This window comes from Manacus candei, unplaced genomic scaffold (assembly GCF_025592945.1).
Source record: "Manacus candei isolate 608988 ecotype Guabito, Panama unplaced genomic scaffold, ASM2559294v1 h1tg000092l, whole genome shotgun sequence".
Lineage (NCBI taxonomy): Eukaryota > Metazoa > Chordata > Aves > Passeriformes > Pipridae > Manacus > Manacus candei.
In genome coordinates this window covers 909,228-936,070 of record NW_026138140.1, presented here as the reverse complement: position 1 = coordinate 936,070, position 26,843 = coordinate 909,228, and the positions used below count along the sequence as shown (strand labels likewise).

General features: G+C 42.9%; 1 protein-coding gene across 2 annotated transcripts in view; it reads left to right on the top strand.

The window, feature by feature from the left end:
- Positions 1 to 811: 811 nt before the first annotated feature.
- MAML3 (mastermind like transcriptional coactivator 3) overlaps positions 812 to 26,843 on the top strand; it is a 239,200-nt gene continuing 213,168 nt past the window's right edge. For both annotated transcript variants that reach the window (XM_051768038.1, XM_051768037.1), the window contains exon 1: positions 812 to 2,463. In XM_051768038.1, the coding sequence (XP_051623998.1) occupies positions 2,029 to 2,463 (435 nt within the window). In that variant the 5' untranslated portion in view covers positions 812 to 2,028. The remainder of the gene's footprint in view (positions 2,464 to 26,843) is intronic.

The window sequence follows — 26,843 nt, the reverse complement described above, 5'->3', positions numbered from 1 at the left end:
TCAATATAGTCAGGAATCGTGGCAATAGGCATGAAATCAAATCCAAATTTCATACTGCTGAGCAGTCAAAGAAGACAAAGACAGCTCTTTACCGCTGTGAGTAGCTTAGAAATAGTATCCTATGCTAATCTGCAATGGCAGAAATGAAGATGGTTTAAATCAGATCTCATGACTAATGCATGAGTTCCCAATTTTCTTTATTTCCAGCTGCATGTTAGAGAACAAGGGTGTCTCTCTGAGCTAATTCTGTTCTATATAGGTGTATTAAAAAAAAAAATAAAAAATGGAAGTGCATCCCTCACAGAAAATAACAATCAATGACAGCTGTGCGTGCAATAGCTTTGTCTGCAAAACGCTTTTAAAAACTAGGTTTCCCGGGATGTTATTCTTGATCCATTAATCACCCGCCGCCCTATATGGAGGCAGCTCGAAAAAAAAAACCCAAAACAACCAACCAAAAAACCAAAAAACCCCACACAACCACGTTCCTGCCCCAACCGTGTCGTGTTTCTTCTGTTGTCTAAAATAGAAAGTTCAGCCCCGCGCCGGGGAGGCGCAGGGCTCCGCGCTCCGCTCCCCATTCATTATGCAACAGTTGACACAGGAGGGGAAACGCGGCACACGCCGCTCGGGGCGCGGGGGTTCAGCCCAGCCCAGCCCAGCCCAGCCCAGCCCGCCGGGTCCCCCCGCGCTGCTCCCGCCGCCCCCCGCCCGGGGCTCGGCACGGGAGCCGCCGCCGCCGGGCGCCGTGTGCCGGCCGGGGCCGGGGCCGGGGCCGGGGCTGGGGTCGGGGTAGCGGCCGCCCCCGCGGTGCGGGGAGGCCGCGGGGTGCCCCGGGGCCGGCAGGTGTTGTGGGCCCCGCTCCGGCCCCGCCGCCGCCGCCGCCGCCGGGCGTGAGCGCTGCGGGCGAAGAAGCGCCATGTCCGCTCCTGCTGGGCGACGTCCGTGCCGGGTTTTGCACCTTGTCCCCGGGTCTGCCTCACGGCCCGGAGGAGCCGCCGCCGCCGCCGCCGCCGCTGCGGTGTTTACTGAGCGCTCCTGCCCTGGTATCACTCCGCTCGCATGGAGGAGGAGGAGGTGGAGGAGGAGAGCATTTGATCATTGTGATGGTGGCAGGAGGAGCAGCAGCCAGCACGGCACAGCAAAGCGCTAGGCTGTATCAGCTCGGCATTTGGCAGAGACTTCAGAGCTCTACTTTTTTTTTTTTTTTTCTTCTTCTTCTTTTTTTTTTTTTTTCCTCTCTCCAGCTCGGCCCGGATTGTTCATGTGCTTACTTCCCCCAGCCCGAGGATTTGCTATTTAGGTTCCTGTTGAAATGCAACTCAGCAGCCAAAGTACTTTGCGAACACGGTGCGGCATAAACACCAAAACTTTTTTCTAGAAGGAAAATACAATAAGCAAGCGGCTGTGCCTGTCTTTTGATGCCGGGGAGTGCGAGTGAGTGTGCCGTGTGTGCCCAGCGTGTGCTTGTGCTTGGATGTGTGTGTGCGAACGTGCGTGTGAACGGGTGTGCATGTGTATGTGTGTGCATGTGGAGGGGCGCGTGTGTTTCTCCTTATACATGGGGAGAGAAGGCTTTTGGCAAAATCTCCGGAAATCTCACGGAATCTGTTTTGAAATAATGGATTATAAAAAAGAAAGAGGAGGAAAGGAACTGGTCTGATATCTCCTGGAGTTTGTTAACCCGAATCGCTGCTGCTTAGTTTGTTGTGCTTTTTGTGTGTGTGTGTGTGTGTGTGTGTGTTTGTTGGTTGTGTTGCTGGTGATAACCTTTTAGCACCTTCTCTCTTTATTTCCCTCCCCCCTTCCCTCTCTCTTTTTAATGTTTTGGAGCTTCTCGAGAGGGATTGGCTGGGGGGAAAGAGAAACATTTGCTTGGGATCGCTGTTTCCCTGATACATGATGGTGCCCCCTTCCCCCCCCTCCCCGCTTCTCTAAGAAGTATCCCATCAGGACCCCAGAGGAGACTGTGTGTGTGTGAAGTGTAGGATAAAAAGTTCTTCCAAAATAGTGTGCACGGGGAAGAGGATGGGGGATTTTGCAGCCCCCGCTGCCGCCGCGAATGGCAGCAGTATCTGCATCAACAATAACCTGAACAGCAGCCTCGGCGGGGCCGGCATCGGGGTTAACAGCACTCCCCACGGCCCTCCTGCCGCCGCTCCCGGTAACAATAACGCTAATAGCAGCGGCATTCCCAAGCACAGCACGGTGGTGGAGCGGCTGAGGCAGCGCATCGAGGGCTGCCGGCGGCACCATGTCAACTGCGAGAGCAGGTACCAGCAAGCCCAGGCGGAGCAGCTGGAGCTGGAGCGCAGGGACACGGTGAGCCTCTACCAGCGGACCCTGGAGCAGAGGGCCAAGAAAACGGGCACCGGCGGCGGCAGCAAGCAGCAGCACCAGAGCAAACAGCAGCAAGATGCCGAGTCCGCCACAGCGGAGCAGAGGAACCACACGCTGATCATGGTAAGGGGATGCGGGCCGGGGGGGCGGAGGGGTGGCTGTCCGCTCCGCGTCACTCGCCGGGATGAGCTGGAGGTCGCCCCCGTGGCTTTTCAGAGGGGGACGGGGCTCGGCTCAACTTTGGCGGTGACAGGGTCGCTGGTGGGACGGGGGGCTTCCGGAGCGCTTCGCAACTTCGCACGGGCTGGGGCGGGGGGAGCGGACAAACTTTTTCCCCCGTCCCTTTCGGAACGGTGGAGCTACCCTGGGTATAAGGGGGAAGGAGCAGTGCCGGGCGTGCGCCGCGGGCTGCCCAGAGCCGGGGGAGGGTTTTGTGTATGTGTGCGTGAGTGTTTCGCCACAGCTTTTCCGCGCGTGGGGCTGGTCGCCTTTTAAATCCCGCCGCGGAGGAAGGCGGAAGGTTGGCTCCGCGGGCTGGGCTGGCGGCAGGAGGAAAAGTTGGGCAGATTTCTCGCCTGGGCTGCCCCGGCGTGCAGCAACCCGGCTCCCCACGCGAGCTGAATCGCTTCCCAAAGTTTCCTCGGGTTTTAAGGAGCTTAGCGAGCAGCGGAGGCGGGGGCGTGTGGGGGGGAAAGGGGGCGGGGGCTGAGCCGGTAGGAGCGTAGCGGCAAGTAGGAAGCGGAGTTTCCCACTCCCAGGCTGCACTGATGATGAATAATAAGAGGAGGTGCGGGGGGAGCCGGGCCCCGCGCTCCGGCAGAGCCTTATTTATAGCAGGTCGCGGCCGCCAGTCGTTCTGGTGCGGGGGGGCGTGGGGGGCTGGTGGTGTTCGTCCCGGCCGGCGGGGGCAGGCGGGCGGCTGTGCCTTGCGGGGGACACGCGTGTGTGTCCTGACGTGTCCCCGCGCCCGGGCGGGGGTGCCCTGCGTTCGGGGGCGGGTACGGGGCAGCTGGGTCCGCGCCGTCTGCCGGGCGCACAATGGGTGGCGGAGAGCGGCGGGGAGGAAAGGAGGGAGGGAGGGAGGAGGAAGGGAGGTGCGATGGCAGCGTGTGGTTTACAAGCCTCGCACGTCCCTCCCTCTCGCCTTCCCCCGCTGCGCGGGGAGGCGCGGCCGTGCGGGAGGGTCCGGCGGGGCGGCAGCTGCCGCCGGCCTCCGCCGGGGGGGTCTCAGGGACAAAGCGGCGGGGAGGCGGCCGGCTCGGCGGCGGCCCTTCCTCTCGCCCCCTTCCCCCCCGCCCCGTATGCGAGAGGAGGGAGCCGAGTGTTTCTCCGGGGCCGCGCCGAGCCCGCCCAGCCCCGGCCGCAGAGCCGGGCAGCTCCTCCTCTGCGGGACGCCCGGCGGGCAGCTCCCTTCCCGCTGCCCCGCGCCGTCCTGCTGGGCGCTCTGCCTGCCCCCAGCCCGGCTTCCTTACGGAGGGGGGGGGACACAGGAGGTGGGGATCGCTTCGCCAGCGGCAAACAAAAGCTCATCGCCGAGCGCTGCCCCCGCCTCCCCTCCCGGCCTCCTCGGGAGCGCAGCCCCCGCCGCCCGGCGCATCTCCCGGCGAGGCGGGGAGCGGGACGGGGAGGGAGCGCGGCCGGGGCGCGGGGGGGAGCGCGGGCAGGGGCCGCACAAAGCGGCGGGGGTGGCGGAATGTGTGTGTGTGTGTGTTGTGTGTGCGCTTCGCAAACAGGAAGCAGAACAACCTCACTGACATCTTGTTGCTTTCCTGATGTTAGCCAGCGAGGCACAACCATGTTTCTCTTCCTCCTGGTGCCTTTCCACAGGACCGAGGGTTTTAAATACACCCCGGACGCGGTGCTGCCGCACCACGGTTCTCCGCCTTGGCGTGCACTTACTCCCGGGCTGCAACCGAGTGGCTCACCAAACCCCACGAACAGGGACTGTCTTTTCGTCAGCCAAACTGTCCTCAAATGCCTTTTCACATCCCATCTCATTTCCACAAGATACAGGAAAGAGGCTGGAGGCTCAGGAGACATTCTCAGAATGACTTCTCTCCAGGGCAGCGTTGTGGTGAGCTGTGTCCCAATCCAGCTCCAGAGCAGCTTCTGGGCCCTAGCTAGTGGTGTGTTGTCCTTTCCCCTTCTTTACACACCCCTGGAGCATTAGCGTCAGGATTTTTAGTTAGGCAGCTCGTTTGCTGGCCTTCCCTTGAAGATGTGGGACAGACACAAAGCCAAGCTACAACGTGAAAGTTGTGGAAACAAAGTAACAAAAGGAGGAAATGCAGTTTCGGCTCTCACTGTTGCTAGTTTGTCTAAGATTGGGACACTTGAAGAGCTAAGAGTAGCCTTATTAAAGGGTAGTTTGCCATGAAATTCGTGGTAACAGAATTCCTGTGCTGTGATCTTCATGTTATTTAAATGTACTCGATGTGCACTATGCTTTTAATCTTAAAAAGATACATTCTGCTGCCTTATTAAACAAAAATATCCATTTCCGTATTTTTTTTAAGAAGGTACGCAGATGTTGCCAAAAAAATTAGAAACATCATCTGCTTTGTTGCACTTGTAAAGGGTTAATGATGGTTTTTTACTAATGTCTAAGAGCATTAGGGAGCATCCATGGGCACAAGAAAGTAATACTTTAAACCTGAGAAATTGCTCCTCTTAAAGCAGTTGAAAAGTAGTTTCTTTGAGGCATTTATGCTTTTTTATAGTAAAATCAAAAGAAAACCCCCAAACTTATTAATTTCTAGCAATCATAACAGCGTGGTGAGTTTCACTGTTTCTGTGCATCATAATTTTTATTTAGACAAGCAGTTCAACTTTATTTAACTTTTGTTTTTCCTCCCCCGCATGAGAAAACAGTAAACTATACTTCAGGGTTTTCTCCCTGTCTTTATTCTCTGGTAAATTCCAGTTGAGAGGTTTACAGTGATAACTGTAAACTGGAACAGTCATATGCATCTGCTACTGCTTTACTCTTCACGCAAAATCATTATTAAATTCTTCCCTCAGATTATTAAACTACACAGTTTGGAAATGAAGCTGTCAGGATTAAATGACAACAAATGCAATGAGGACAGCAAGGAATACTTTTCCTAATTTTTTTTTTTTTTTTTTTAATCAAGGAAAATCAAAAGAAAGTTGTATGTATGTGTGTGTGTCTCCTTCCCTCTCCAAACTGAGAGGTGCTGAGAAGGGAGGGGAGATGTGTGCTGGATCCAGGCAGCCAGTCACCCAGCAAACCCTCCCAGAAGCTGGAGTTGACACATGTGCTGAGTGCCCTTCAGCAAGCTGGGTTAAAAAAAAAACCCACCATCTTTAGAAGATGATTATTTAAAGGCATGCACTCTCATTTTCTTCACTGGATGGAGTACAAGCAGTCCAGTTTGTACAATGCTTCTTGTTGCCACCCCCTCAGTTTGCACCCTCACTCCCTGAGTTCATGAAAGGGATTACGCAGTTTCCACTGTTTAGGACTCTGTCAACTAACAGGCAGTTGTCAATGGGAGTCTTTTTTCAACACAGGGTGTAGGAGCATAGGCTTGGCTGTATTTCATGAATCGCTGTTCTACCCTGAATTTGTGTCTTGTTATAGACCAAATTTTCACTTGCTGAATTTTTATGTATCTGGATTTATAACTATTTCAATCTTTTCTACTTGAGGAGGACAGTGGGTTGCAGAACTAGCTTGCTCCCATACATTGATTGGGGCATGCACAAGAATTAAAATTGTTTGCAAATGTCTGCAAGGACCTTTCTCTCCACCTCGGTTCGACCTGGCAAAAACCAAAGTTGTTTTCTGTGCTTTTCACTTGAATTATTAAAATGCTGTAGCAGCCTGGTTTTCAAAGGAAGTACTGGAAAAATTTGCAGTCCGTCCAAAACTCTGCTGCTCATCTTCAGACTGGTTCCAGGAAATATCAACACATCATTTCAGTTCTTTGGTTCTTTGTGAGCTAATCTGCTTTCTTGTTTCCTCCTTTCAGTGCAAGAGTCTTCTGATTCTGTATCTGTGCTATTGTGTGGAGTTCAGAGATTCTGTGTGTATACACATACGTTATATTTAGAATAAATAATAAATAATGTATATTTAGTATACAGTAGCCAAATGTATAATAAACATTGCAAGTTATATCACCTGTTTCTTATCCCCATGACTGTTGCTTTTACTGTGCATTTTTTGTCCAATGAAACACTGCACGTATAATTACCACACTGACCTTCTAATGCACATTTGTTTGCTCCTGAGCTTTCTTATGAAGTATAAAGGGGCTGGAGCTGCTTCTTCCTGTTTTAAGGCCCCTAAAGGCTTTATTTAGCATCATTATAGGTTTGATAGCTACTGTCACAGTGACCATTTCTAAACCTAAAACCAGTCCTCAGGAAATTGAGTTTTAAACACCGTAAGCGTAAAATGTTATTTAGAGCAGAGCAATTAGTGACAGAAGTCAAATGACCTATTAGATCATCTTTTCTGCTCCCAGCTACTATGCCAGTTCAGAATTAGTTTAAAGTTACAGAAAACATGGCTGGAAAATACGGTATTTTCCAGTACTGCTCTTTACTCATTCTAGGCTAATGCTCTGCCTCCTGGAAGTTAATGATCACATTGCCCTTCTACCTGAGGGAAGGGAGATGGGCAGGCCACTCCTTTCAGCTTTCTCTGTGCAAGGACAGAATGACATATCCAGAATTATAGAAATCTGGTTATACGTCTTCCTTGTTGGCAAATATTCCACCACAGAAAAGTAGTTCCTCCCTCCCCCTCAGTCTCTCCTTTTTGCCCTTTTTGTTGAAAAAAGGTGTCCAGAGTGAAAAGTGTACCATTTTCATTTGTCTTAGTGATTCATGGATAATGTCTGTAATGAAATTGAGTGCTGAAGAATGCTGTCAGGCTTGTGAGTATTTTTTTAAAGTTTACACCTGCTGTATTTAATGTGTACTTATGTGTATGTTCATAAGCTGTGCACATTTATTGTGTTCTTTCTCAGGTAATATTGCTATTTAACTTACTTTATAGGTGCTTAGGAGTTCATCAGTTACACTATAGTGTATATAGTTTATTTCTCTGCCATTGCAAAAATGAAAAATAAAGATGATTTTTTAGATGTTTTGTTTTCCACAAGAGGTCAAATACTGTAGCCCTTACTCACGCCTGATGACTAAGTAGGATTAAGCATCTCTTTAGTTAATAAGCTATGTCTGATCTTGCTCACACTGAGGTAAAGTCAGTAGTAAATGCAAAACTGGGATGATACCAGAATTAAATCCCAGGCCAGCAATGCTCCTTCTCTTTCATAAGCATCATAGAAGGAGTCATTGTGTAACCCTTTTTATTTTCCTCTTCCTATAAGGGTGGATCTCTATGTCTTTCTTACTCCACAGCCTCTCCCATTTTTCTTCTCCTTTTCATACCAACTCACGCTTGATGCTCCTGTGTGATTACTGTCCTTTAGGACAAGGAGTTTTTGTGCTGACCTCCTTTTGCAGCTAGTCAGCACAATAGGTTTCAGTTTAGCAAACTGAAAGGAATGAAGAGTCTTCACTTCAAGCACTGCTAGCCTCTGATGACCTTTATATGCTCTCATAGAAAGTGTGTCCCTTTAAAAGATAGTGGGTTGTGTTATTATGAGCTGTAGCTGGAGCAGGGCAAGTTGTGTTTTGACATAGGGTAGCCAGTCATAGTGAAATCTAAGGTTCACATTGACCAAATAGCATCTACTTGCTTCACTGCAGTGAAGTTCTAGGCAGTGTCAAGTTCAGGAAGAACAACTTCTGCTGGAATACATCCAAAAATCATTCTGCTAATGCAGAGCCAAAAATATTAATATGTGATTGTGTTAGGACAATTAGTTGCGTTTGGATTAACCTCAATTTACAGTAACTTGACCTAAAGCTTAAGGCTTCACAAGTGGCTCCAGCTGGTGTAAACCTGAGCTGCACCACTGAGGAAGTCTTGTTTTTCATGTTCCTGTCAGGGGTCAGGTTTTCTGCCTGCCTTTTCTAAGGGTGGCCCTTGCTCATGTACCCCCACTGTCAGCTGGTCCTCCAAGCAGGTAGGAAGGGCAGACACACTACTTCCTTTTCTTCTGGGTTAGTTTTTGGCTGGATCATATCCATCACTTGTTTGACTGTCCCTCCCGTGGGCAGCACAGTCTTACAACATCTTAATCCTCTTGTGAAACTTCACCTTTATCCCAGGATAAACATCTGGGACCTATTAGTTCAAACATGCTCACCTGGTAGCCTACACTGAACCTCAGCTAAGTTACACCTGGTGTACATGATCCTGTTGCTGAGCACAGGCACTGAAACAGGGAAGGCTGTGTGTAGCAAAGGACACAGAGTTCATTTTTACTTAAACACTTGCGTGTATATGACATTTGGTTGCATATGTATAATTCATGTGAGATGTGCTTGGATTAGCAGAGGTTTAAGGACAGGTCTGACAGCTAGTAACTGCTGGCTGGAATCCTTCAAGTGTGTTGGTTTGTGAATTGAAATGTGAGGTACAATGTCTGACTGAAGTTATGGACCTGTAGTCAGTTTTCCAGCCTGGGATCTCACAGGCTGTTCAGATAAGCAACATACTTGTACATTCAGTGAGAATTTGGGACCCTTAAGAGTTTGAAATATTTATTTTCCTAGTTTGTCTGAGCTGGTGAATCACAAAATCATATAACTTTGATTGCTCTTTTGCTTCCCCCTCACACACTTTAGTTTCACAATGTTTGCAGCTCAAAAGTCACCACCAAAGGCTCCTGTTTGCTTTTTGAATACTTGAAACCCAGTTTCATAGGGATTAAGAGAAAATGTGTTTTTAAACTTGCAGTAGCTAATAAGATTGCAGCTGCTGAAATTCTGTGCTTACAGGAAGGGGTTGAACTGCCTTCTTTCAAGACTTCCCTCTTTCATATTGATTTTGTTTGCCACCACATACCGTTAAAATTGGTGAGGAGATAAGAACACTTTAGTCTTTAGTTGACCTGAGAGAAGAGAGAAGTGTGTCCACCCATAGGAACTTTGCATTTTATATATGTTTGTGAAGCTGCTGAAGCTGGTGCTGCAGTGCTGTTGGTAGCACAGAGGATCTATTGCTGTTTGCTTGCTGTCAGTTCTGCACAACCACAGCATACACGAAGTAGGAAGGAGGTTTGAATTTATGACTTTCAGAATAGCTAAGCTAATAAACAGAAAGATCACAAGCTCAAGGATTTTTTTTTCTTCCTTTTCTTGCTTTTTATCACTTTCTGTGGGGTTTTTATATAGGGCTCTATAGTGTTCTATAAGTTCTCAGCTCTCATCAGCTGAAGCCTTGGTGGAGTTGTGTTTTCACTGATGGAAGGTGGTGCTGCTGGGCTGTGCCTCTTCCCCTCCCCCCTTCTTCACACTTCAGTCTCCTCCCCATATTAATTTCATTATGTGCCATACAGGAGCATTTCAGGTTTAATAAACAATTCAGCTTCAGTTTCCTCTGGTCTTCAGGTTCAGAGGAACAGCTGTTCCGTGCTGTAGTGAAGGTGTAGCTTTTCTGCATCATCTTCATGATGCTTGTGAAAATTTCAGGCCAATTCAGAAAGTCCTTGGATATTGTGCACCTGGGAAGAGAGCAGAGAATTGGTCCTTAACCTTGCTCTGACCCTGGGCAGTGTCACAACAAGAAGCCAATATGCCTATGTATGTGTGTTTGTATAAACCAGTACATGTACTTATACACTGTTTTTTAAGCTGCTCTCCAAGACAAGGTGAAAGAATTCATGATCAGTTTTGATGGTGAAAGAGGATGTAATAGTCCAATAAGTTTGAGAACCACCGATACACACCCATTTTCTATAGTGTCCTCCTCTTTCTCTTTCCTTTAGCTCATATCTAATCTTCCATGATGTTTTGGCACTTCTGCATTGTGTTTAATCTACAGGAGGAAGGGAGGTGTCTATGGCAAACGAGATCCTAGAAGAGTTCTGGAAAATAAGGGAGTTTTTTAATGATTTAAGATAATTCCTTAAATTGAGGAGAATAGACCAGTGCTTTACCAAAAGAGAAACCCTTGCACTTCCTACCACTTCTGTTTGTGCTGAATATTGTGTTTCAGACTCTAGTATTTGCAAAAATGACTTTAAATATGGTTGCCTTAGCTGGCACCAGCTGCCTTTAGACTGCTAAAGAGGTAGTTATGTTTCAACTGTGATCTTTGCTGCTGTTCCTTTTTGTCTCTGAAGCTGGTGGCTGTTCTGATTTCCCTGGATTGCATTCCGGTGCGTCGCTGAGGCAGCATAGGGAAAACTGCTGCTGACATTAAATAACAGATTTTTAATGATGCTTTTGGTAAGCAGTTTTGCTATTCGTTAGACATGTTTTTTGTTGTCATCGAAGCAGGTAATGGAGCTTTGAAGGCTTTAGTAGACTCATGCAGAAGACAGTAAGCTTCTAGAACTGAATGGTGGCCACACTGTTTGAGCTCCAAACTGGCTGAGGCACTCTGGCATGGCTGGATATGAAGTACTGGTTCAAAATAATCTGTATGTCCCTTCTATTACTGCACATCTCTGGGCTGAGCTTGCAGTCTTTGCATTCCAGTAAAAGCAGAGATACCATGCTGAGGTTGCAGTGCTATCTTTTTCTTTTTTCTTCTAATTTGTGCTAGGTAGTTTGCAGACTGAAAGATTTAAATGCTGAATTGCTGCAGTTTTGAAAATTCACCTGAGAGAATCTGGATTTAATTTTTTTTTCACCCCATGGGATTTGGCTGGGGCTTATTTTTTCTAACCCATTTTAATATCCATTCTACATCATGAAAAATAATTAACACCACCCCCCCCCCCCCATTTATTTTCTCTCCTCTATTTAATTTACAACAAAACAAACCAAAAACCTTTATGGTCACCCTAAGGTTTACTGCCCTTCTCAGTAACATTTTTGTTGTGGAAAATGCCAGCACTGAGAAGGGATAATGGAGAATTGTGCATGTAGAGTAAGAAAAACTAAAAATTGATTTTGACTAGTGGCACTGAAAGTTTCACCTCTTCTTCACCTATCACTGTAGTAAAGTGTGTGGCAGTCTAGTTACAGCCAGAGAGGGGTTCTGAGAAGTTGGCATACACTCTATTTCTTTATAGTTGCTATAGATATTTGAATAGAAGAAACACAGTAATTTGTGGTTTTAATTTTTGGTCAGAATAGAAAGCACTTTGAAAAAGTGATACCTCAGGGATGGCAATTTTGTCTCTTATTCTCTTTTTACTTATTTCATGCTGTTTAAAGCTATTGGTAAGAACACATTATGTTTACCTGTCTTTTAAGTTTATCCAAACAAAATATTGGCATTTTCACAGCACACTGCATACAATACAAAACCTCTATTATGCAGGTTCTGAAAAACATTGCTGTCTCTGTAAAACCTACTAGTTAACTACTTTATGATCTCTTCACCTGTTACTGCTTTAGGGTTAATTAGATGTGGCAGCTGAGGCAAGTTAAGGGTTTGTTGCCATTAAATGGGGTGGTCTCCGTGCTGCAGTCCTAGACCTACACTTGTGCCTACGAATCTGACTGTGGTACTAACATAGGAGGAAAATTAGCTGCACAGGAGAAAAACAGTGTTTATTTCTTGGTGTGGTACTAGGGAAGAGAGACTAAAGGAAAGGAGAGGCAGAAGGTCCCATGTAGTTTGCTTTAAACTGCAGTAGCTCTTATAATCAAATTGATCAACGATTTAGAATATCTCCTGGAATTTTGCAGGTGCTGTCCTTTACAACTCTGCAAAGACAGCAGTTTTACTCACAAGATTTATGCATGTCGATACAGCTACCCATTTCCATGGACAAGCCAGTTCTGGATATCAGGAAAAGTTTCTTTGTGGTCAGGTACTGGATCACGCTGCCCAGGGAAGTGCTGGAATCGCCATCCCTTGAGGTATTTAACAGACATGGAGATGTGGTACTTAAGGACATGGTTTAGTGGTGGATTTGGCAGTTCTGGGTCAACATTTGGACTTGATGACCCTAAGGGTCTTTTCTAGCTAAATGATTCTATGTCAGCAAAGTTGTGAAAGAAGCTCTGCCCTCCCCTATGCCTTTGTTCCTCTTATGGTTCTCTGCTCAGCTGCCAGTTGAAAGCCTGGTAGTTGTGGTGCATTGCTGTAGTGAATTTGGGAATACTTAGCCAGTTTATGGAACACCAGACAGAGCATTATGGCAAGTGCCTTCAGGAATAGCGATATAGTTACTCTTAAGGGTGAGGTGCTGATCCAAAGTGTAAAGAATGCTGAGGAGAATATCTTTTCACCCCAGTATAGTCCAAAGAAGACATCAGACTGGCCACAGTGTGGACTTGTATCAGGTAAATGACCACTGTCCTTCCTGGGGGGGGGGGGGAAGCAATGTTTCTTTTGTTTGCTAATTTCCTTCTGAAAAGTGATAAACTTTTTTTATGTCTCTCGTGATAAAAGAAGGAAGAATGTGGTTTTGCTTGATCTTTACAGTATGGTAATTGCATTTCTTTTTTTCAGGCTAGTCAATGGGTTTATGCTCATTTTAATTCCAGGTAGAACAGTAAATCGGGTTAAATAATTAGGGATGGCCCATGTAAATAGTCATCACCATTCATGGAGTGTGATGCCTTGACTTGCATATGGGACTTGAGGTAACACTCAAATGAGGGGCTGTGTCCAAGACATTGCATGTAGTTTTATTTTCCTTCTCTCTGAATCCGTGTCTGGGCAATATAATGATAGTTGTTATTCAAATAATCCAGGGGGGAAAAAAATCCTATATGGAGCAGCTTCTGCCAACTTTGCTTTGTAAAATGAGAATTAGTAAAGATGATGTAAGTTATTAAATTGTACTTGGAATGCTGATTAGCATAGGTGATTTAATTTTTATTATTTTTAAAATATGTTAGTGATGGGGAGGGTCAGTGGGATTTTCTTGTTTGCTTGTTTGGGACTTTTTTTGTCGTTGTTTTGGATTTTTCATTTTTGAGAGAATCTTTTTGGTGTGGTTTTTTCTCCTTTCTCAGATGTTTTATTTCAGAATTATCTCACTTGTTAGAATCCAACCTGTTAGCACAACAAGCAGATAGCAGTATTAGCAATATTGGTATTTCTAATGCAGTGAGTCCCATATGTCAAGTTTCACTAGTGGAGAAGACATTGTATCTGGTTTAAAAATTATTTACTTCCCAAATCTGTGACTTATCTCTTGCAGATGTGAGTGCATGGTGAACATCTCTCATAAAGTCACATAAAGAGTTTATCAGAACAGATCTGGACTGGTTAGCTTGTCCATAAATGTAACGGCAGGAGCAAATTGTACTGGTTGTCTCAAATAACAGTAGAATTAGTAACAAATTCTAACCAAAGTACTTCACCTCATACTTTCCCCCCACTTTTACAATATGACTCTTTTTTTTTTTTTTTTTTTTTTTTTTTAGTAAGGTAAGAGGAGCTTTTCTGAACTCTTCATCTATTAACTCAGATGTTTGCAAATACAGGAATATGACTGATAACCAAGGCCAGTAAGTGAAAAACAATGATTGAGTTCTGTGCATAGGGCTCTATAAGGAATGTAGCATAAAAAGACTCATAAAATACTTCGTATAATTCAGAGATGCTTTTTGTTTACAAATGTATTGTTCTTATATGTTTTAAGATTCAATATTTAAGCTGGGGATCAGATGTCTTTCCTGCTGTGAAGGGAGGAAACTAAATGCCTACAGTTGTATGAAACATCTATCAATGTGATAGCAAACATAATATTTCTTTTTACTAGACAAGATCCATATTAATTTTATAATACATATTGATAGATTTTTTGCAATAATTCACTCTGGGTAGGATATTTTTCTTGCCTTTTTCCCTTGGTTTGATTAGTTGGGGGGTTTGTGGGGTGAGCTGCTTTTTGGTAATCTTGGAGGTGTTTTGGTTGGCTGGTTTTGTGGTTTGGAAGGAGGAACAAGACGGTGCTGCATCAGAAAGGCAGAGACCTGAGGAGGCAGATGGAAGGACAGGGAGAAAGTGTGGGTCAGGAGATGGATGGAACCCAGGCTGGGGTAGACAGAGTAGAGCAAAGCAGACATCAGCTGTAGTGGAAGGACAGAAATACGTAAGAGGCTGTTGTGGGTTTGTTGAATCAGGCTGGAGAGTAGAACCTTGCCTCTGGCTGTGTACTTGGGCTTCACAAAGCGCTGTCCACAGCTAGTCAGGGAGAGCATAGGTATCTCTAATGAACTCAGCTTTTGCTACCTTGGGCAGCCAGAGCTTGGTGCTGGGATGTTTGACAGAGACATACTCGTGGTTAGCTGCAAATATCAGGCAAATGAGTTGGTTTAGAGTTTTGGTTTCCAAACCTTATGTCCATCAAAGTATTAATAGTGTGTTATGCCAGTGGATTTCCTGCACTATTGTTAAGCTAGGTGGTGACCTTTTTTTGTATATTTTGTTCAGATTTAAGGAATTCTGAACACTTGCTAGTGACACAGGTAATGAATATATGTGGCAATCATTCAGCAAATGTGAGCCCCTGGACAGCAGACTTGCTTTTCTTATTTACCTGTTTCATATTCCTTGCAAGTCACCAACAGACTGCAGCAGTTCATGTGAAAACCATTGCCCAGGTGACCCTCTTACATGTTAGTAATGGACACATGTGTGTATTGTAAGTCCTTTAGTGTAAATCCTATTTACACGTTTCAGAAGTTGGTTAAGTAAGCGGTATGGGTTTTTTTTCTCCTGATGGATTAGTTTTGTTTTGCTAAAACAAGATACATTTCAATACTTTTTTCCCCCACTCTATGTATGAATTGGTTGTTAATACAAATCTGTTCACAAAAAGCAATTGCTGTGGCAGGTAGAAGGCAATGCACATTTCTCAAACCAGTGAAACAAGTAAAAAGCATTTTAGGTGGTTTAGGCACAGTGGTTTAGTGGCTGACTGTGTTCCTGTTTTCCAATGGATAGAGAAATGCTGAGGAGTGCACTGCAGGTCCTGTGTTACTAAACAGCTCTGAGAGATTTCCTTTCCCTTGGGTGGTAGTGTCTCGTATTTTTGGAAGGGAGGGAATAAGCTTCCGCCCTTGAGGTCAAACTGCACCACCAAACAGCCAGGGTTTTTGGAAGATTTACAGATTGGATAGTGCAATAAGCCATAGCTGTGTCCTCTTGTTGGCCGAGAAATCCTATCTGTGACTTAGTGTGTGAAGTGGGTAGCTGGCACTTTAGGTTGTTGGGGTGATTTGCATCCTCTGGAACAGGTGAGCTTGAATATTAATGCAGTTTCATCAGACCTACTTGGGCCATTACTGTCTCAGGCACAAAACAATTTAGTTTTTCTATAAAAATGTCTTAAGAACTCTTCAGAGTGCCTTGTAATAGGATTGGTATGATCGAAGAGTGGTTTTTTTGCAGGCTTCAATTGATTGTGAAGTTGACAGAACTTTTATCTGCAATATTTCATGTTTCAGTCATAACACTGAGATGACAGCGTTCCTCAATTAGTTATCACTCATAATACTGACATTTCAGTAAGGATCTTTATGTCATAGAGTTGCCCTCTGATTTGAGGGAGTTGGCAGAAGGACATATTTTCAGCACAACGTTTTACCTGTCCAAGAAGTGTCTGTACTCAGTTTAGGTAATTGGACTTGCCTTCATGACAAGAAGTTTGGCCTTAAGGTAAAGACAAAGACTAATACAGACAATTAGTGTTGTGAGAGCACAGGAAAATCCAACCAGTTTCACACCTAGTATGTAGACTGCCTCATGAAAGAGACCCTTTCTCCTAGGATTGTAGAACTGAATGGAAGGTCTAGTGTATTTTGGTAATATTAAGTAATAGTGTGCTTATTTTCCTCTCTTGTTATTCACAGCAGTGTTTTTGTGTTGCTTCTGTTCCTTTTGTTGTTCTGTAAATATCAATATACATCAATCTCTTATTCTTTATTATGCTGTGAAGACATTGTTTGTATAATGAGGTATTAAAGGCTCATTTAACTTCACTGAGTTCATCTTTGAGACACAGAACATGTAAGAAAAGAAACAAAGTGAAAGATATCTGTGGAGACAGATGTTTAACCTTATTGGTGATATTTAGAGCAAATTTGGGGGTATGTCTTAGAAAGTTACTGCTGACAGGAAGAACCTAATACTTGCATAAAGAACTACACTAATTCTTGTAGTTAACTGAGTTTTGGCAAACTGCATGGGTAAAAAAAGAAACTCCAGAAATCCCCAACTCATTGCTTATATTTGAGCCATTTATATAGATGATTTTACTCATAACTTTTTTTCTGTCATATGTCAGTGCTCCTGGCCCTGTTTTTCAATATTCCCTATACATAGGTTTTATTTCTAAACTCTAGAATTTAGAAATCTAGAGATGTCATTTCTCACAGTTAAGAAAAACAATTTGTGTATGGGAAATTTTTGGATCTCTGCCAGAAACAGCCCCATCCCTGAAAGCCAAGGATCTACAAGTTATAAGCTATTGAAAACTAATACAGACATTAAAAGCCCCATGTCAAATGCAAGATATTTTTACAAGTTTAAGAGATACTAGTTTCAAATGATGGTTAATGTGTGTTGGCCGGGCTCTGACTGAAAGGAAAAAGATAAAGGGTTTATGAGTGCAAAACAGACCTTTTCTTTTTTTTGTTTTGTTTTGTTTTTGTTTTTGTTTTTTGGAGTGGCAGGGGCCTGTGTCAGTCCTTCAAGGGGAAGAGACACAAATCTTCATAATTCTGAACGGTGTACTTGCCGTAAAAGCACATAAATACTGTATTTCTAATTCCTCAGAGTAAACCTGTGCTACATTTCATATACGTGTGTGTATGTTTAAGTGCAGTCACTGTATGATTGGTTTTGTTCAGCATAGATGATGTCCACTGATGGTTCAGTTTTTATTAAGAAAACATACTTTCACAAGTTCTCTATAATAACAAATATGTCACATTGCTCTGAGGATATAATTTGTTGTAGCAAGGATGTTGCATTAGTTTTTTTAAGTATCAGGGAAGATCCATACAGCTACCCTTTGCAGTTCAGTAGCCTCATGCTGAAATTGCTCATAAGACAGTATAATTCTTATAGAGAGAACCTTGCAATGAGTAATGGATTTATTTATGGTGAATGTGTGTTTTGACAACTGGGACCATACTTTTAATTTCCGTTTGTAAGGTGGAAGTTTGAAGAATTGGAGGGCTCTGACACTTCAAGAAAATTATGTGATTGGAAAAAGTCTTCATTTCCTCCAAAATCATTTTTCTGCAAAGGCCTTTCATCCTGGCACTGCTAAGTTAGTTTAATTCCTCCAAGGGAAGTGTGTGTGGGTAAAAACCCCCAACAAAACTCTCTCTGTTTCTGCAGCAGGGTTTTACTGGCTGCTTCAATTCTGTTCCTGCTGTTACTGGCATGTGGATTTATCTCAATAATGACTCAGTGACATACTGGAGAAGAAGTTTCAGAACTGGGCCATATTTAAAATTTTGTTTAGTGTTGGCTTTATTCTTTCTGGGTGAAACTTCTGTGAGGTGTAGACCATTGCTTTTGTGAAAATTGGATTGTAATCTAGATATCTCATTGAGCAGAATGTGTGGGAATGGAGAAGTGGCAATATCTTTCCCAGCAGTGGTATATGAAGCTATTTTCATTCGGTGTGATGTCAGAAGAAATATATTCTGACCCACACAGTAATGAAGGCTGCAGGTTTTCTTGTGGACAACCACAAAAATATGCATCTTGAATTTTAGTAGCAAATAGCCACTGACTTGGAAGGGCTAATTCCACACAGCCCAGAGACCCTGATGGGCAAAAGTAGGAGGCATTTTCATTTCAGTGCCTGTTCTCAAGGTGATGCTGGCTCTGTATTTTTGGAATAGTAACACCTGTCTGTGTTAGTCCAACAAATGAGGAAGCACTGGGAAAAGGGCATTCCTCTGCCTCTTCATGCCAGAGCAGCACAAGGTAAAAAGGAATAAAGCCATGCTGCTAGCTTGTTCCCTGTTGTCCTGTTGAATCCATCTGAGTGCCCTGGTTTGCTGGTCAAGCTAGAGAAAGATATTGTGGAGAGGCAGAATCTCCCTGGTCCCTGATCATTATGTGCTAAGCTGTAGGTTGATCCACTTACTTGTGTGATTTCAGGGTTTGGTTTTTTTTTTTTCTGGAGGACAAATGAGCATCAAAAAGTGGCTTTCTTCCATATTTACTATCAAAGGCACTTACTGGTGTAATACATTCATATAAGTAAGTATATTGGGTACCTTAAAGAATTAAACAAAACGATTATAAATGCTGGAATAAAGTCTATTCTTAACATACAAGTTACAGGAAGTACATAAAGGTACTTAAATCTCTCACAAAGTGTAAGATGCTATAAGCTGTGCAATATCTGGAGCCCATTGCCACGATTAAAAAAGAAAAAAAAAAAATCCCAGGCATTACTCCTGTGTGCAGGGGGAAACCCCGGGTAATAAGCTCTGAGCTCACACGCTATCCCTGGGACAAAAATAGCCAGCTGTCCAGGCTCTGGCTAGGAGGAGGCTTAGGAGGGAGGAGATGTGTACTCTCCGTTAGTCATTGTGTGATGTGCTGGCCAGCAGCACAAGCAAGAGATGGGGCTTATGTTAAGAGAAGTAATTTTAATTTGGAGGAAGGTTTTGTATCACCCCTTTTTGTTCTACAGCTTGGGTATTTATTTAATCCCTTCTCGCTGCTGGAAATTGAGTTGGACAAGAGAAAGGGTAGGAACTTTCCTTAAAGCTGAAGGAAATGAAGAATAGCTGTGAGGTCGTTCTGGTGGGGAGTCCCATGAAGCTGCAGGAGTGTTCACAGCCATGGAAATGCCCGTTCTGGTGGCCACTGGCCAGATCTACTCAATTTTAGCCTGGAACCCTTCCCTTCATGCCCAGTCACTGCCATTGATGCAGTTGTGTGAGAGGAACCACGGCAAGGGGAGTCCAGCTGCTGCCCAGTGTGGTGGGTGTGGGAACAGAGGCTCTGTCCCACAGCAGGTGTGTGGAGTGGAGCTCCAAATGGCCCCAGAAAGCCTGCAGGCACTCAGTCCCAGGCATCTTCTGACTTTGCCTTGTGCTAAGAGTGTGATGGTTTTAATTGGAGCTGCCTTGCCTTTAAAAGTGTGTTTCTACAGAGCCTTTCTAAGATGATTGGCAATGAGCAACTTTTTTGACTTGGCGTTAATTGTTGAATGTTCTCCTTTTTTTAAATTATTGCTTTGTAAACTTATAAATGCTTTTGGTGACCATCCAACTGAGGTCTGCTCCAGGTGTTAAAATGTAATTTATTAAATCAAAGCAATGCCGAAGTACTAGTATTTCCTTCTGGGTCTAAAATTCAGTTGTTGAGTGAATGGTTTTGTGGTAGAGGAGCAAATGCTTTCAAAAAGGTACTATACAAAATATATGTCCCTTTGCACATTCTGATTTTCATTTTATTTTTTCATTTAATAATTTTCTGCAGTCATTTCTTCCAGTGGGCTTTGTGCAGTCTCTCTTGCTCACTTTGTGCAGCCGGAGAAAGATTTGACAATAGCTTTAAAACAAACGTACTATTTCTATAGTTTTTCATATTTTGACATGGACTGGCATGTGAAAAAGGCTTGCAGATTCACTGTAGCCTTTGAGCACTTTTATACAGGTGTATTACTGACCACCCCATACTATACCCTGTTCACTCAGCTTTTGCCCCAGAAAGTTGACAGAGGCAGTAAGTGAAGAATTCAGTAAGACAGCAGGAATAAACCCAAGGTGGATTATGCTGATAATAGTAACAATTACTTGGTGTCTTTCTCTGAAAAAATGCTACCATACTTATTAAAATAGATTAGACTAGGTAAAGGAAAAATCTGCTGCCTTTTTTTCCTGCAAACATGTGAGTGATGCTGTTCTTTGCAAACTGAAGAAGGATGCAGGGAGCCTAAAATTAAGCCATATCTGTTGATCACTACAGAGCATTCTGGAAGGTTTCTATCACGTTTCCCACAACACAGTCCCTGTCATGGTGAAGAAACACTAATGGCAGCATCACTACCCCTCGCGTGCAACTTCCGTCTGGATTTTTCACGTAAATCTCCTACTTAGAAGGAATTAGAATAGTAAGACAAGAAATTGTGAAACAAGATCTAGAGATTTAGAATATCTTATCCTAATGCTCCTTTCCCTCAGGTCCATAAAGCACTCTTCCTCTCCCAGTTTTTGTGGTGGCTATAGAATGGTTTGAAAGGGACCTTAAAGATCATCTACTTCCAGCCCCTCTGCCATGGACAGGGAAACCTTCTGCTGGACCAAGTTGCTCAAAGCCCCATCCAACCTTATGCTGTTGTTCCTCTGGTTACTTGCAGTCTGTGTTCCAAGAAGATGATTAAAAATTGACCAGATTAAACTGATAGATAAAGGGACTTTTTGGTTTTTTTTTTTCATCTGTCAGCTGCAGTTATTCTTTCATGAGACATTTGTCAGAGGTGTTAACTTCCATTTCTCTGCTCAGGCCCTAGTTTGGAGTGTGATTTGATTTTTTTAATTTTTTTTTTCTTTTTTTTTAACACATACCCACACTGACCACCAAATGTAAGGGGGTAAAAAACACTCGCCTGAATCACAGAATTTTACCCAATTCTTAATTCAGATTTATGAGCTCTATTAGTAAACTTAATTTTCAAAACACAAATCAGATGTGAAAATAGGATAGCTTATGCCTAAACTGATGTCACCTGTTAGAATAATACAACCATAAAAAAAAAAAAGGCAAATTGAACACCATATTTATACTGAAGTTTTAAAGGAAATTGAACCAGCAGAGGTTGACATTTGGGAAGTATTCTGAAACAAGGGGGTCCTAAAATTCTAAACAAGACAATAGAAGCCTTCTGTGCTGACACACTGACATGGTGTCTTCGTCAGTTTACTTGATTCAAGTAGTTCATGTAAGGCTGAAAACTGAGTGTGAAGACAGCCAGAGGAGATTTCTGCTTCCCACAGAGTGAAAACCAAAGTATCTACTAATCTTTAAATATTTTTAAGTATAGAGAAAATCCAATTTCATAAACTTTCATTCTTACAGGTGCACTGAAGGTATTTTTAGAACTAATTAAAGACCAGTATTTTGCTGTGTTAATGCAGAGTGGTTTGTGTATTCATGCAAAGGGCACATGGAGTTGCCAAGTAACACATTTTAATATGTACCAGCCAATAAGAATTGACCCTTCCTTAGAAAAAACAAAAATGCCCCCAATCTGATTTATTCATATCAGGGTTTCCTGCTTGGTAATTTACATCACTTTGATTTATATCAGCCATTCTGCCTTCAAATGAAGGGAGAACAGGCTGGGACTCAAGGCCCTTTACAATTTAGCACTACACTTATTCCATCTTCCTGTTTTAAGTCACAGGTTTGTCTGATACCTATCTGCACTTCCTTTGCTGTGCTCATCAGCTCTTTGTGTGAGTTTTTGAACTCACATCTTCCTTTGTGTGAGTTTTTGAACACTTACCTTGTATTGGAATAAGGAAGGGGTTCTCTTATCAGAATAAGAAAGGGGTTTAGTAGTTTAACAGTGTAATTTAGATGATAATGCAGCACAGATGTGTAACTTACAAAGATGTTCATGAGCAGTAAGTACTTTGTATCATAATGACACTTATTTACATACAGTTAATTGCTTTTATGCTTTTACCATTTTCAGTTCTGTTTGGTTTTTACTGAGCTGAAATTCAGTGAGTTTGGCTTTTTTTAACTAAGGACATCAAACTCTGGTCCTTTCTGTCCTTTTTCCTTTAACTTGGAATCATAGGAGAAAAGGTGCTTTTTCCACTCCAGTTTCCAGATTGAATGGGCTTTGTCTATGGTCAGGTGGTAAAGGTGTGTGTTGTTGTCTTCAGAGCAAGCAGGCCCCATAAATGCACTGCTCTGCTCACTAGGGTAAATTGATTATTTTATTAATTGTGGTTTATGGTATATAATAATGGGAAGTTTGTTTACTCACCAACCAGCATTTCAGAATAATTTGTCAGTTCGAGTGTCAAAAACAATGAAGAAGGACAAAATGTTTAAGGAAAACAGAAATTTTGGAGAAATTTAGTTGTAAACTAGGGGTTTGTTATTTTAGCAGGTGTTAGAAGTTTCTTTGGTGGAGGGTTTTGAAAAGCACACACACACACCCCACCCCACCACCGGTTGAATAACTAGTGAACAGACATTGTGACAAAAGAAATATTTGTGTTTAAATTCAAGAGTAATGCACCAGATTTCATACCACAATGCTTATAGTTAATTAGGAGGTGGGCTAGAGGGTTGTGAAATGCTGCTATCATCTCTGGAGTCTCAGTTTCAGTGCCTAGACTGTTAAAGGGCTTGTTTTCCTGTTCTTCAAGGGCAAGGAATCAAATGCAATCAAGAAAGTTTGAAGTGCTAGTAGAGGTGAGTTTAAGTGTCTAGGCTATATTGTTCAGCTGCTCTTAAGCATCAGTTAGCCTGGCTTTCTGGAATGCATCTTTTTATCTATGCTCCTTCTCAGCATTATTTAGTGTATAGTTTACAATAAAACCAGTGCAGACTGGGACATGTTTCCATCACCAGTGAGTTTCAAGTCTGTGTTGGATTTGATGAAGACCCAATTCTGATAGCCCTTTACCCTTAGAAGAACACGGATGGGAAATGTGAGAGTGCTTGACAGTGAAATTCCTTGAGGAAATGGGTTTATATGGGGATTAAAAGAAAGAACTTGTTTGGCAGATGTTTTACTTTTCGGACTGTACAGATCTTGCTGCAGTAGAAAATTAAGGGAAAGTTATGAGGTTTTAACCTTTCCTGGTAATTCCTGGAACAAGCAGGCTGTGATAAGTTTGGGAAGTACTTGCACACCTGGGATGCAACATTAAGAGCGAATAGGCAGCATGGTTCACTGTGGTTTTGGTTACTAAGTTTCCTTCCTCACAGCACATGGAGATGCCCAAAGCCAAGAAACAAATTTTTGAGGTTGTCTTAATTGTGACTGAAATGAACAGTTGGTTTAAAGTTGTGTAATGATATATAACATGATATGCAGTTTTGCCAAAAACACTAATGTAAGTCCATGTTTACTTAATGAAAATATAATTGATACTGTTGCCAAGTCAGCAGTCCGCAGAGATCTTCTAGCAAATCCAGTAAATGTTGCTTTCTGTAGAAAGGGGCAACCTTTGTATCTTGGCATAATTTAAGTGTAGTTTGTCAACTGTGACCTGGTGTACCATGTTGGAAGTTACTTAGCTGGAGATTGCTCAGATATCATGATCTCTTTTTTTAATTTGTAGATACACATGTAAGAGGGAACTCTCTCCTCTTTTTCTCTTTGGAGTTAGATATTGAATGCAGAGTAATAAAATACATTTGCATACCTTTCTTCCCCCACAGATTCTGTGATTAGGAAAACATTAGCAAATCTTAGCTGTGACCAACCTTTCCTTTCTGAGCATGGAAAAGGATCAATTTCTGATAGACTAAAATTAGAATTTCAAAAATTGGACTGTGGGGGGAAAATAAGAAAACGATGACATGGAACAGATTAATGTAGAAACATTAATGTGGCTTGATCTCCTTTTCCCTGTTACATTTATGGTAGAATGTGGACAGATACATCTAGGCCATTTCTTTGCAGACACACTTGGCACTAAAGTTCCAAGTGAAATCTTGAAAAATGAGTCATCATTGGTTATTTTGTAGAAATAAAAATGGATACCTAATGAAGTAGCACAAGAGTAGAAATGATCTGCCATGCATCACAGTTGTTAATCAATAAATACCTGCAGAGTTTATTTCTGTATTTAATGACATCTGGAATGCTCAGCCAGAATTCGATTGGTGTTCACAACTGGCTCAAAGATTTTACCTTTCTGTGAAATTCAGACCAGGTTACCCCAGGCCTTCTGTTATGCTGGAGTAAATAATCTATACTCTAATATTAATTATATTTTCTTAATTGCTGTAACTGAGAAAGAGTAATGGAGCCACCACCTTCCCCTTGATGAGAAATTACTGCAATGTTTGCTAGAAGAAACTTTTCCTGAAGTTTGAAACCTCAGTTAAATGTAACTTTTTTTTTTTTTCCTAGGTACTGGTAGGCCAAGTAACTCCCAGATAATGTGGTCTGAGGACTGCAAGGGCCTGAAACAGACTGTACAGATAGCTACAATGCATTCCAGACAGAGATCAGATTCAGTGCTCACACCTGTAGGTGGGCATAGGGTTTAATATAATAACTTTAATGAGAAATATGAAAACTCGCTAAGAAGGCAATCTATTATGAGAAGCAAAGACAGTGGTAATGGCTCTGGTGTCAACAGTGTTTAACTGTTCATTAAGTATGGTCATAGTTTTACGAATTGTGGCTCACTAAATAATCGTGAAAATACAGAGCGCATTTCAGGATCAGTTTGGAGTATTCCTGAGTTACTGAGAGGGTTCTGTTGGTTTTTCCATAGTTAGTTGCTTGTTGTGTAATCTTGTCTCCACCTTCCCTAAAAGCTGGGCTTTTTCAGGGGAAGTGCCTGTGGCAGCCTGTAATTTAATACCTCTCATTACTCATTAGCAAAGGCATCCAGGTTCATGTTGTAGGTGTTCCCCTTTAGTCAGGCTTCACTCGGGAGATGCAGTTGGTTGTAATTTGTGGCTTTCTTTACAGCTAATATTAGTTTACTTGTTGGTATTGATCACTGTTGGGAATTTTCAGTCATGGCATATTTTCTGTTTTCACCTGGAAAAATCTGTTATTGTTGTATCTTAGAAAAGTAGATGTTTTTATTAATCCTCTGCTGCACATATTCTTTAGGATTAGTCTCTGTCTGCTGTAGGGAGATAGGGAAATAATGCTAGGGAAGGAATGCTGTGGCTTGTTTGTGGCAGAGTTTGCATTTCGGGAAGAGAAAGGGGATTTCTTGTGCTTATTCATGAGGAAAGACTGAACACTGATTCAAAGTTACATGGTTTGGAAGCTTACAAGACTCTGTACAAGTATTAGTTCTACAAAATGGGAGTTTAATGAATATACTTTTTTCCCTTTTGCTATTAGCAAAACCATCCTTCTAGCACATTTGAGAAAGAAGTAGTGAAAGGGGATTTCACTCCTGAGAGTCTGTATCTACTTGTCAACTACAAAAGAAGCTGTGTTGCAACAGTTCTTGTTGAAGTAGCTGAGCTTCTTGGCTCCAGCAGGAGGTCAGCACTGGGAAAAGCACTTGCTTGTTGTGAAATAAACCAGGAAAGTACTGGTAGGAATTAGTTCCATTCTCCATGCTGCATCCAGCTGGCAAGCCTGCGCTGTCCTTGGACTTCAGGTGATATTTTGAAACTCAAAGAGCCTGGAGGATAAAAGTTTAAACACAGTTAGGATATTTTTTTTCTTTTCCTTTTTTTTTTTTTTTTCCCTAAGCAATAGATCTTAGACAACACAAGTTAGGCATGTCTTTGGGTCGTTGTAAAGCCTGGCAGACAAGTGTTGTTATGAGCTCAGGATCCTGCGTCTTCTGCATCTGTATGAAAATTAAATCTGAATAAATTAAGCCTGAGAGGGTAAATAAACAAATACCAGAACAAAAATGGAGATAGATACTAATACCTGCAGTGACAATGAAGCTGGAGATGTCTGACATGTCCAGTTGAACATGAATGTCCAGTTCCACATATGACTTGCTGTATGTGAATGTGGTGGCTCACTAGCATAGAAGCAGTCACTGTGTGCAAATACTAAATGTGCAGGTACATCCACATCTGCTGTGTCTGTCCAAAAACAGCTCAGTTGGCAAAGCAGGTATCAAGTGTTGCACCTCTCCTCTTCAGCATGCTGCCAGCTGCTGAAGACACCTATATTTGTGGAGGATTTGCATGGCAGTTGTGGAAGCACGTGATGCATAGGTACATAGGTCTCTCTGGTCACTGTTTTTAGTGTGAGATGCTTCCCCTCACTTTTAGGTGTGATTCACATTTCTGTTTGTGGTTTTGTTATTTGTTTAGTTGTTTTTTTTTCCCTGCTGCCTGCTGTTCTTGTCACATTTTGTCCTCCAGTAGTCTTTAATTATATATAAATAGCTATAAATAAAAATAAATATTATATATAAATATATATAAATTCAGATAGATCAGACTGTACCCAAGATTTTCTGACCCCTGTCCCTTTCAGTGGTAGGATTTTGCCCTTCTGAATGCCAAAGACTCATTGGGTCATAGTGGTTTCCATGGAAGTTCAAAGTCTTTGCTGGCTAAGAGCCACAGGAATAAGAATATTAACAGGCCAAATGTCTCAGGACAGTGTGAGAGGGGCAGAACAGCAGAGCTCTGATATTGGACATGTGTTTTTTTTTTCCCCTTCATATTTCTGCACTGGGGTTCTGCTGTCAGGCTACCAGGCTTGCTTCTCCATCTGGCCCTTTCCAGCTGGCTCACTGCCAGTAAGCCGCGGTGTGAAGTCTCCAGTGATCCTGTGCAGGCACAAGATCCTGCCACAAGCAGCGTGTCC